Source organism: Mustelus asterias, unplaced genomic scaffold, assembly GCF_964213995.1.
Source record: "Mustelus asterias unplaced genomic scaffold, sMusAst1.hap1.1 HAP1_SCAFFOLD_350, whole genome shotgun sequence".
NCBI classification, from domain to species: Eukaryota; Metazoa; Chordata; class Chondrichthyes; order Carcharhiniformes; family Triakidae; genus Mustelus; species Mustelus asterias.
In genome coordinates this window covers 240,493-252,613 of record NW_027590309.1, presented here as the reverse complement: position 1 = coordinate 252,613, position 12,121 = coordinate 240,493, and the positions used below count along the sequence as shown (strand labels likewise).

Sequence of the window (12,121 nt, the reverse complement as noted above, 5' to 3'; positions counted from 1 at the left end):
GAAAGTGTCTACCAGGTTTCCAGACGCAATTCCATTATGGAATGTCAAGGCAAAAAAGGTTGTGGGGGATTTGCTTGCTTTCTTTACCCGTTATGGATTTCCCAGGGAGATTCAGTCAAACGAAGGGTCCAATTTTACTGCTAAATTATTTAAGAGAGGCAAGGACTGATTAGGGACAGTCAGCATGGCTTTGTGAGTGGAAAATCATGTCTCACAGATTTGATTGAGTGTTTTTGAAGGGGTAACCAAGAAGGTAGATGAGGGCAGTGCAGTTGATGTTGTCTACATGGACTTTAGCAAGGCCTTTGACAAGGTATCGCACGGTAGGTTGTTGCATAAAGTTAAATCTCACAGGGGTGAGGTAGCTAAATGGATACAACATTGGCTTGATGACAGAAGCCAACGGGTGGTTGTAGAGGTTGTGGTTGTTTTTCAAACTGGAGACCTGTGGCCAGCGGTGTGCCTCAGGGATCAGTGCTGGGTCCACTGTTATTTGTCATTTATATTAATGGTTTGGATGAGAATATAGGAGGCATGGTTAGTAAGTTTGCAGATGACACCAAGATTGGTGGCATAGTGGACAGTGAAGAAGGTAATCTCGGATTGCAATGGAATCTTGATCAATTGGGCCAATGGGCTGACGAATGGCAGATGGAGTTTAATTTTGATAAATGCGAGGTAATGCATTTTGGTTGATCGAACCAGGGCAGGACTTACTCAGTTAATGGTAGGGCGTTGGGGAGAGTTACAGAACAAAGATCTACGTCCTTGAAAGTGGAGTCACAGGTGGACAGAGTGGTGAAGAAGGCATTCAGCATGCTTGGTTTCATTGGTCAGAACATTGAATATAGGAGTTGGGATGTCTTGTTGAAGTTGTACAAGACATTTGTAAGGCCACACTTGGAATACTGTGTACAGTTCTGGTCACCCTATTATAGAAAGGATATTATTAGACTAGAAAGAGTGCAGGAGAGATTTACTAGGATGCTACCGGGACTTGATGGTTTGAGTTATAAGGAGAGGCTGGATAGACTGGGACTTTTTTCTCTGGAGCGTAGAAGGCTGAGGGATGATCTTATAGCGGTCTATAAAATAATGAGGGGCATAGATCAGCTAGATAGTGTGGTAAACCACTGTTATCTGTGGTGGTTAACCACTGTTAGTATTTATTATTACCTGCGTATGTGGCACATCCCTGTTGGTTCCGCCCAAGACTCCTCCCCCTGGTCCGGGTATAAAGGCGGTGGCTCCTCCCCCTAGCCTTCAGTACAGACCAGATCACCAACAGGGATGGCTCCAAGTTCTTGCTAATAAAAGCCTATTTGACTTGCTCACAACTAGTCTTGACTCGATTGATAGTGCATCAGAAAGTCAGTATCTTTTCCCAAAGATAGGGGAGTCTAAAACTAGAGGGAATAGGTCTAAGGGGAGAGATACATAAGGGTCCAGAGGGGCAATTTTTTCACACAGAAGGTGGTGAGTGTCTGGAACAAGTTGCCAGAGGTAGTAATAGAGGCGGGTACAATTTTGTCTTTTAAAAAGCATTTAGTAAGCTACATGGGTAAGATGGGTATAGAGGGATATGGGCCAAACATGGGCAATTGGGATTAGCTTAGGGGTTTAAAATAGCATGAATTCAAAAACTCTGCTTCCACCACCATTTCAAGAGAGACTTCCAAAGACACTGAACCCCCAGAGAGAAAATGTTTCACCTTATCTCCATTTTAAACGGGTGACCACTTACTTTTTAACAGTGAGTCTCTAGTTCTACGTTCTCCCACAAGAGGCCATTCAAGGGGAGGAAGTAAATAGGCAAGTTGTAGTTGTAGGGGATTCTATTATCAGGGGGATAGATAGGATCCTTTGTGAGCAGGATAGAGTGTCCCGCATGGTATGTTGCCTGCCCGGTGCTAGGGTGCGGGACATCTCTGACCGGCTTGAAAGGATACTGGAGAGGGAGGGGGAGGATCCAGTTGTTGTGGTCCATGTTGGTACCAACAACATAGGCAAGTCTAGGAAAGAGGACCTGTTTAGAGATTATAAAGAGCTAGGATTCAAATTAAAAAACAGGTCCTCAAGGGTCATAATCTCCGGATTACTGCCCGAGCCACGTGCAAATTGGCATAGGGAGGCAAGAATAAGGGAAGTTAACACGTGGCTGAAAGAGTGGTGTGGGAAAGAAGGGTTCTTTTTCATGGGACACTGGCATCAGTTTTGGGGCAGGGGGGACCTATACCGTTGGGATGGTCTCCACCTGGACCGAGCTGGGATCAGTGTTCTGGCGAAGAGAGTAAATGGGGTGGTCAATAGGACTTTAAACTAGAGATTGGGGGGGAAGGGAAAGTCAGGGAACCAAGAGGTGAAGGAATCAGTGGGAAGCGTAGCTGCTTAGGATTACAAAAAATCACGAAAAGACAGCACTCAGGAGAGGTTACGATAGTCCCCATCTCACAAAATATGACACAGTGTCTGGAAAGGCTCAGTAGACCAAGGTCCACCACACTACGAAAACAAAAAGGGACGGTCAATAGGGAATTAAAGGTGCTATATTTAAATGCCCGCAGTGTCCGGAACAAGATAGATGAGCTTGTGGCCCAGATTGTGACTGGCAGGTATGATGTGGTAGGCATCACAGAGACGTGGTTGCAGGGGGTTCAGGACTGGCAGTTAAACATCCAGGGATTCACAACCTATCGAAAAGACAGAGGGGTGGGTAGAGGGGGCGGGGTTGCCTTGTTAATTAGAAATGAAATTAAATCAATAGCACTAAACGACATAGGGTCAGACGATGTGGAGTCTGTGTGGGTAGAGTTGAGGAACCACAAAGGCAAAAAAACCATAATGGGAGTTATGTACAGGCCTCCTGACAGTGGTCAGGACCAGGGGCACAAAATGCACCACGAAATAGAAAGGGCATGTCAGAAAGGCAAGGTCACAGTGATCATGGGGGATTTCAATATGCAGGTGGACTGGGTAAATAATGTTGCCAGTGGACCCAAAGAAAGGGAATTCATTGAATGTTTACAGGATGGCTTTTTGGAACAGCTTGTGATGGAGCCCACGAGGGAACAGGCTATTCTGGACTTAGTGTTATGTAATGAGCCAGACGTGATAAAAGATCTTAAAGTAAGGGAACACTTAGGAAGCAGTGATCATAATATGGTAGAATTCAGTCTGCAATTTGAAAGAAGGAAGGCAGAATCAGATGTGAAGGTTCTACAGTTAAATAAAGGTAATTACAGGCGCATGAGGGAGGAACTGACAAAAATCGACTGGAAGCAGAGCCTAGTGGGAAAGACAGTAGAACAGCAATGGCAGGAGTTTCTGGGAGTAATTGAGGACACAGTGCAGAGGTTCATCCCAAACAAAAGAAAGGTTATCAGAGGGGGGATTAGGCAGCCATGGCTGACAAAGGAAGTCAGGGAATGCATCAAGGCAAAAGAGAGAGCCTATAATGTGGCAAAGAGTAGTGGGAAGTCAGAAGATTGGGAAGGCTATAAAAACAAACAGAGGATAACAAAGAGAGAAATAAGGAAGGAGAGGATCAAATATGAAGGTAGGCTAGCCAGTAACATTAGGAATGATAGTAAAAGTTTCTTTAAATACATTAAAAACAAACGGGAGGCAAAAGTAGACATTGGGCCGCTCCAAAATGACGCTGGTAATCTAGTGATGGGAGACAAGGAAATAGCTGAGGAACTTAATAAGTACTTTGCGTCAGTCTTCACAGTAGAAGACATGAGTAATATCCCAACAATTCAGGAAAGTCAGGGGGCAGAGTTGAATATGGTTGCCATCACAAAGGAGAAAGTGCTAGAGAAACTAAAAGGTCTGAAAATTGATAAATCTCCGGGCCCAGATGGGCTACATCCTAGAGTTCTAAAGGAGATAGCTGAAGAAATAGTGGAGGCGTTAGTTATGATCTTTCAAAAGTCACTGGAGTCAGGGAAAGTCCCAGAGGATTGGAAAATCGCTGTTGTAACCCCACTGTTCAAGAAGGGAACAAGAAAAAAGATGGAAAATTATAGGCCAATTAGCCTAACCTCAGTTGTTGGCAAAATTCTAGAATCCATCGTTAAGGATGAGATTTCTAAATTCTTGGAAGTGCAGGGTCGGATTAAGACAAGTCAGCATGGATTTAGTAAGGGGAGGTCGTGCCTGACAAACCTGTTAGAGTTCTTTGAAGAGATAACAAATAGGTTAGACCAAGGAGAGCCAATGGATGTTATCTATCTTGACTTCCAAAAGGCCTTTGACAAGGTGCCTCACGGGAGACTGCTGAGTAAAATAAGGGCCCATGGTATTCGAGGCAAGGTACTAACATGGATTGACGATTGGCTGTCAGACAGAAGGCAGAGAGTTGGGATAAAAGGTTCTTTCTCAGAATGGCAACCGGTGACAAGTGGTGTCCCGCAGGGTTCAGTGTTGGGGCCACAGCTGTTCTCTTTATATATTAACGATCTAGATGACGGGACTGGGAGCATTCTGGCCAAGTTTGCCGATGATACAAAGATAGGTGGAGGGGCAGGTAGTATTGAGGAGGTGGGGAGGCTGCAGAAAGATTTAGACAGTTTAGGAGAGTGGTCCAAGAAGTGGCTGATGAAATTCAACGTGGGCAAGTGCGAGGTCGTACACTTTGGAAAAAAGAATAGAGGCATGGACTATTTTCTAAACGGTGACAAAATTCATAATGCTAAAGTGCAAAGGGACTTGGGAGTCCTAGTCCAGGATTCTCTAAAGGTAAACTTGCAGGTTGAGTCCGTAATTAAGAAAGCAAATGTAATGTTGTCATTTATCTCAAGAGGCTTGGAATACAAAAGCAGGGATGTACTTCTGAGGCTTTATAAAGCACTGGTTAGGCCCCATTTGGAGTACTGTGAGCAATTTTGGGCCCCACACCTCAGGAAGGACATACTGGCACTGGAGCGGGTCCAGCGGAGATTCACACGGATGATCCCAGGAATGGTAGGCCTGACATACGATGAACGTCTGAGGATCGTGGGATTATATTCATTGGAGTTTAGGAGGTTGAGGGGAGATCTGATAGAAACTTACAAGATAATGAACGGCTTAGATAGGATGGACGTAGGGAAGTTGTTTCCATTAACAGGGGAGACTAGGACGCGGGGGCACAGCCTTAGAATAAAAGGGAGTCACTTTAGAACAGAGATGAGGAGAAATTTCTTCAGCCAGAGAGTGGTGGGTCTGTGGAATTCATTGCCACAGAGGTCTGTGGAGGCCGAGACGTTGAGCGTCTTCAAGACAGAAATTGATAAATTCTTGATTTCTCGAGGAATTAAGGGCTATGGGGAGAGAGCGGGTAAATGGAGTTGAAATCAACCATGATTGAATGGTGGAGTGGACTCGATGGGCCGAATGGCCTTACTTCCGCTCCTATGTCTTATGGTCTTATGGAAACATCCTCTCCACATCCACCCTGTCAACACCCCCTCAGGATCTTATCTGTTTCAATCAAGTCGCCTCTTATTCTTCGAAACTCCAGCGGATACAAGGTTCACCTCTCCAAACCTTGCTCAAAACACCACCCACCCATTCCTGGTATGAGTCCAGTAAACATTCTCCGAACTGTTTCCAATGCATTTACACCCTTCCTGAAATAAATAAACAAGAGGAAACATTCTCCCACTATCAAAAACTTTTCATAATTTTAAAGATCCTATTAGTGATGGTATGGATCATCGCTTATCCCGCCACCAGCGTCACAGATTGTTGGTTCGCTTATCTCATTGCCATTTATGGGAGCTTGCTGTGCACATGACACGTTCCTCCCTGTTTCAGAACAGTGAGCATGCCTTCCCTGGCTGTGAGGTTGGTAGGGACGGCCTGAGGTCCTCAGTAATCAGGAGTTATGTTGAGCCGAGAGTGAGACTGCGGGTGGCAATGCAACTGAATACCAGGAGATGGCAGAGGCGGACAAGGCTAGTTTGAGGATGGAATTGCAAGGCCAGGAGCTGGGGGGAGACACAATCCTGACAGTAAAATGCTTCAGCGGAACTGAAGAAAGAAAGAGGACCTTTTAAGTATTAACATATTTGCTCACTTAAACAACTCTCCATTTCTGACATAATCTCTCTCTAACCCACTTTGAATCATAGAATCCCTACAGTGCAGAAGGCGGCCATTCAACCCATCGAGTCTGCACTGACAACAATCCCACCCAGGCCCTATCCCCGTAACCCCATGTATTTACCCTAGCTAATCCCCCTGACACTAAGGGGCAATTTAGCATGCTTAATCCACCTTACTCGCACATCTTTGGGCTGTGGGAGGAAACCGGAGCACCCGGAGGAAACCCATGCCGACATGGGGAGAACCTACAAACTCCACACAGACAGTGACCCAAGGCCAGAATTGAACCCAGGTCTCTGGAACTATGAGGCAGCAGTGCTAACCACTGTGCCACCGTGCCACCCACGGTACGGTGAGGTTGGGAGTGTGTTAATCTTATTTGAATGGCAGCTTCAATACAGCTTGTCTTTCATTCTCAATAAACACATGTACCATTTCCTGGAATCCTTTGCAGTGTAATTAAGAATGTGCATTTTGTTGCGTTAAATCCTGTTTCCATTTGTTCATTCTGCTCCAGATAGTTTTGAGTGCAGTTGCTAACTGTGGTGATTAACACTCAGTAAGCTTGCAATTATTGGTGCTGGGGAAATGGGAAACTTTCCCCGTTTCAAATACCCAGAGTACTGACTGGGGGGAATGGAGGGGCAATCTCACTCACTCGATTTGGGGGTGCTTCAGGGGGCTCACACTCTTAACTCCATTTCGGTCGGCTGTGGTTTCAGTCCCACTCCAGAGGCTTGGGTGCAAAAGGCGAGATTGGAGCTGCTGCATCTTGGACGAGACAGTAAAGGGAGGCCATGTATCTGCCCTCTCAGGTGGCATTCTCTTTGGAAGAGTCATCCGGGGAACTTCTAGCCAAGCCCTGAACCAACATCGCAAAAACCTGGTCATCTGCTGGCTGTTTTGTGGGATCTTGCCATGCCCAAATGAGTGACTGTCTTCCTTACATGATAATAGTGGCGACACTTCAAAAGTACGTTGCTGATGGTGGGTGTCCTGATGTTATGAAAGGTGTTGTGTAAAGAGACACCTGACAGTGTTATTCCAACCCTGTCTTGGGTCAGGGAGAAGCGAGGTGAGGATGTTCTAAAGATATTGATGACCCACCATTCTTCCCCACTGAGATATTCAATCGGGTGGCACAGTGGTTAGCACTGCTGCCTCACAGTGCCAGGGACCCGAGTTCGATTCTCGGCTTGGGTGACTGTCTGTGTGGAGTCTGCATGTTCTCCCCGTGTCTGCGTGGGTTTCCTCTGGATGCTCTGGTTTTCTCCCACATCTGAAAGATGTGCTGCTTCGGTGCATTGGCCGTGCTAAATTCTCCCTCAGTGTACCCGAACGGGTGCCAGAGTGTGGCGACTCGGGGATTTTCACAGTAACTTCATTGCAGTGTTAATGTAAGCACGCTTGTGACACTAATAAATAAACATTAAACAGATTTTAGGACAACAGACCGATGCTCTTTCTCTCCTCTTAGAGGTGCTGACCTGTGCTCCGGTCACAAGTGTTGGCAACAATTGGTTCCTTGCTGAAAGTGTGGTTTTTATGAGTGAGGTCAGACAGCGGGCCCTATTTTACCATTTTGATTCTCAGTGCTGGACGGGGGGGACTTGAAACTGGGAGTGTTTCAGATCCGACTTTTAGACCCATTCTCAGGCGCCTCCATACACACTCTGCCTGCAAAAATATCAGCGATTCCGAATTGCGCTGAAGAAGTCTGTGGGTGGGGCTTAATGCGCCTGAAACCCTGCAACTCCGATCAGTGCTTCCAACTGCGCCTGCGCAGTAAAAAAAACCTGATAGAATGCCCCTCCCCACCACATCCCTCCCGAGCCGGGTAATGCCTGCCCTGGCGGTCCTAATCGTGGCCATTGCCGGGCCTTGGTAAAGGGGGAACCGGCACAAAGGCAGGCGTGGTTTGCGCTACTCGCCTGACTTTACCAAGTTTTCGCAACAGGCGAAAACGGGCGCAACGCGATGGTAGAATCGGGCCCAGCATGTATTGCCAGGCAATTTGACTGTGAGAGGTATCGCAGTCTGGCCCTGTGCATACCCAACACACACTCTCGCTGTTAGTTAGAGACTGCTGGCTGATTTTATTTACTGCTCCCTGAGCCAGAGGTTCCTGAGGGTAGATGTGTGTAACTGAGCGAGTTAGAATCGTCACGACACAGAAAGGGACCATTGAGTTAGTGCCAGCTCTCTGTCGAACAATCCAGTCAGTCCCACTCCCCCGCTCTATCCCCGTCTCCCCACAAGTTTATCTTCCCCCAAGTGCCCATCCAATTTCCTTTTGAAATCTTTCATTATATCTGATTTCACCCCGTTCCTCATTTTACTCCCTGCACACCTTGCCCGAAACCTCATCTCTGTCTCCTTCAGTCCTTGTACCCTCAGCTAACGGCAATAGCTTTTCTTTGTCCACTTGATCTAAACCTTGTACACCCTTGGCAAATCTCCTCTCAATCTCCTTCACTCCAAGGAGAACAACCCCAACTTCTCCAACCTAACCCTGTAGCTAAAATCCTCCCCATCCCTGGCACCATTCTGATAAATCTCCCTCTTCACTGTCACAAGGACCCTCACACCCTTCCTAAAGCGACCAGAACTCAGTGCAGTCTTCTAATTGGTGCTTAACCCAAGCTTTATACAGGTTCAGCATAACTTCCCTACTTTTGTCCTCAGTGCCTCGAATAATGAAGCCCAAGATGCTTTGCGAACCGCTCTCAATCTGTCCAGCCACCTTGAAAGATGCACACGAACCCACAAGTGTCTCTGTCCCTGCTCACTCTCCGGATTTCTGCCATTAAGGAATATCCAAAAAATCTCTTCTTTCCAATACAACTTCTATTTGTTCCTTCCACCTTCCTCCCTGGTTCTGTACGTGCTTAAAAACAGTTCATCATCAACAACTTCTTGTTCTATTATATAGAATTACATCAAATGTACGAGATCCTGTGGCACAGTGGGTTGGTGTCCCTGCCTCTGATCCAGAAGCTCCGGGTTCGAGTCCCACCCCAGGACTTGATGTCCAAGGAAGGTGAGTTCATAATGCGGCCATTTGGTAGTAAAAGCCACTAGCTTTCGGAGCGCTGCTCCTTCGTCAGGTGAGTGGGAGATCTCCTCAGAAACAGGGCACATAAAGACTCAAACTCAATTTACAGAATAATGGTAATCTTAAAGGTACAGACATTGTGAGTGGAGAGAGCGTTAAGCACAGGTTAAAGAGATGTGTATTGTCTCCAGACAGGACAGTTAGTGAGATTTTGCAAGTCATGGGGGTTACAGGTAGTGTGACATGAACCCAAGATCCCGGTTGAGGCCGTCCGCATGTGTGTGGAACATGGCGATCACTCTCTGCTCAGCGACTCTGCGTTGTCGTGAAGACCACCTTGGAGAGCGCTTACCCGAAGATCAGAGGCTGAATGCCCGTGACCGCTGAAGTGTTCCCCAACAGGAAGAGAACACTCTTGCCTGGTGAAGTGGACCTCTTCACCGCACAGGACCTTCAACTGATGCTATACACTAGATACATCGATGACATTTTCTTCCTTTAGACTCATGGTGAACAATCACTGAAACAACTATATGATGACATCAACAAGTTCCATCCCACCATCAGACTCACCATGGACTACTCTCCAGAATCGGTTGCATTCTTGGACATACGCATCTCCATCAAGGATGGTCACCTCAGCACCTCACTGTACCGCAAGCCCACAGATAACCTCACGATGCTCCACTTCTCCAGCTTCCACCCTAAACACGTTAACGAAGCCATCCCCTATGGACAAGCCCTCCGTATACACAGGATCTGCTCAGATGAGGAGGATCGCAACAGACACCTCCAGACGCTGAAAGATGCCCTCATAAGAACAGGATATGGCGCTCGACTCATCGATCGATAGTTCCAACGCGCCACAGCGAAAAATCGCACCAACCTCCTCAGAAGACAAACACGAGACACGGCAGACAAAGTACCCTTCATCGTCCAGTACTTCCCCGGAGCGGAGAAGCTATGACATCTTCTCCAGAGCCTTCAACATGTCATTGATGAAGACAAACATCTCACCAAGGCCATCCCCACACCCCTACTTCTTGCCTTCAAACAACCGCACAACCACAAACAGACCATTGTCCGCAGCAAACTACCCAGCCTTCAGGAGAACAGTGACCACGGCACCACACAACCCTGCCACAGCAACCTCTGCAAGACGTGCCGGATCATCGACATGGATGCCATCATCTCACGTGAGAGCACCATCCACCAGGTACACGGTAAATACACTTGCAACTCGACCAACGTTGTCTACCTCCATACACTGCAGGAAAGGATGCCCCGAGACATGGTACATTGGGGAGACCATGCAGACGCTACGACAACAGATGAATGAACACCGCTCGACAATCACCAGGCAAGAGTGTTCTCTTCCTGTTGGGGAACACTTCAGCAGTCACGGGCATTCGGCCTCTGATCTTCGAGTAAGCGTTCTCCAAGGCAGCCTTCACGACATGCGACAGCGCAGAGTCTCTGAGCAGAGACTGATAGCCAAGTTCCGCACACATGAGGACGGCCTCAACCAGGATCTTGGGTTCATGTCACACTATCTGTAATCCACGACTTGCCTGTGCTTGCAAAATCTCACTAACTGTCCTGTCTGGAGACAATATACATCTCTTTAACCTGTGCTTAATCCTCCCTCCACTCACATTGTCTGTATCTTTGAGACTTGATTACCTGTAAAGACTCGCATTCCAACCATTATTTTGTAAATTGAGTTTGTGTCTTTATATGCCCTGTTTGTGAACAGAACTCCCACTCACCTGATGCAGGAGCAGCGCTCCGAAAGCTAGTGGCTTTTGCTACCAAATAAACCTGTTGGACTTTAACCTGGTGTTGTGAGACTTCTTGCTGCACTCTTAAAGTGCCATATTCTCCTCTTAAAGGGACAGCTCCCTCCAGGGGAACACATTTCAATAACTGCTGCTTTAATACTAACTTATATTTCTTCTCCCATTGCTCTTCTCTGTTGTATATCATTCCAAACATTTAAAATCCAGATGTGTAATTTAAAAGAGACTTATATTGGGCACATTTCCCAACACCAAGTCTCACTTTCCACCTAGGAGGAGGCCATTCGGTCCCTCGAGTCTGTTCCATCATTCAGCTAATTCATGACTGATCTGGGTCACCTACCTTGAATCTGTTAATACCCTTTGCCTGGAGAAAATTAATCAACCACAGTGAGGCCAGCACTGGATGAGGCTGGGAGCCATATGTCTCCCTTTAGAACGCTCCACCCCACTGTGGACTGTGGATGCTCACTCGATGAGCATAGTCCAGGCAGAAATCAATAGGACTTTGGGTGCCAAAGGAGATGGGGATAATGCAGGGAGGTGGAGTTGAGGTAGATGATTAGTCATGATCTTATTGAATGGCAGGACAGGCTTGAGGGGCCGAATGGTCTACACTAGCTCCGATTGAGAGAGCTGTATGCCCTTGAGGAAGTGAAACCAATCAAGGCACTGTTTTGTTTTTAAATCTGTTTGAGTCCAAAGTGACTGAATTATTCTGCCACCTTGTCTCTGTCACTTCTCTGGGCTAATCCCATGATCCAGGAATGTCTCCTTTGGTTAATGTTGTCCCTTGTACTTCTACCTGACAGGGGAGTTGGCACTTCCTCCACAGCAGATATGGCGGATTGGCAGTCACACTTTCGGAATAAAGATGAGGAGGATCCAGAGGAGGCAGAGGAAAACGAAGGTAGGTCAAATGTGAACCCGAGGTTTACAACGGCACGGTGGCACAGTGGTTAGCACTGCTGCCTCACAGCGCCAGGGACCCGGGTTCAATTCCCGGCTTTGGTCACTGTGTAGAGTTTGCACATTCCCCCCGTGTCTGTGTAGGTTTCCTCTGGGTCCTCTGGTTTCCTCCCACAGTCCAAAGATGTGCGAGTTAGATGTATTGTCCATGCTAAATTGCACCTCAGTGTCAGGGGGGCTAGCTAGGGTAAATGCATGGGGATAGGGC

At 47.1% G+C, this 12,121-nt stretch overlaps 1 protein-coding gene across 3 annotated transcripts in view; it reads left to right on the top strand.

Annotated features, from left to right (window-relative positions):
• The window catches only part of LOC144486467 (X-ray repair cross-complementing protein 6-like), a 70,358-nt gene that overhangs the window by 18,612 nt on the left and 39,625 nt on the right, over window positions 1–12,121 (top strand). For all 3 annotated transcript variants that reach the window (XM_078204505.1, XM_078204504.1, XM_078204506.1), the window contains exons 2-3: window positions 9,023–9,130; window positions 11,757–11,854. In XM_078204505.1, coding sequence (XP_078060631.1) covers window positions 9,023–9,130; window positions 11,757–11,854 — 206 coding nt within the window. The remainder of the gene's footprint in view (window positions 1–9,022; window positions 9,131–11,756; window positions 11,855–12,121) is intronic.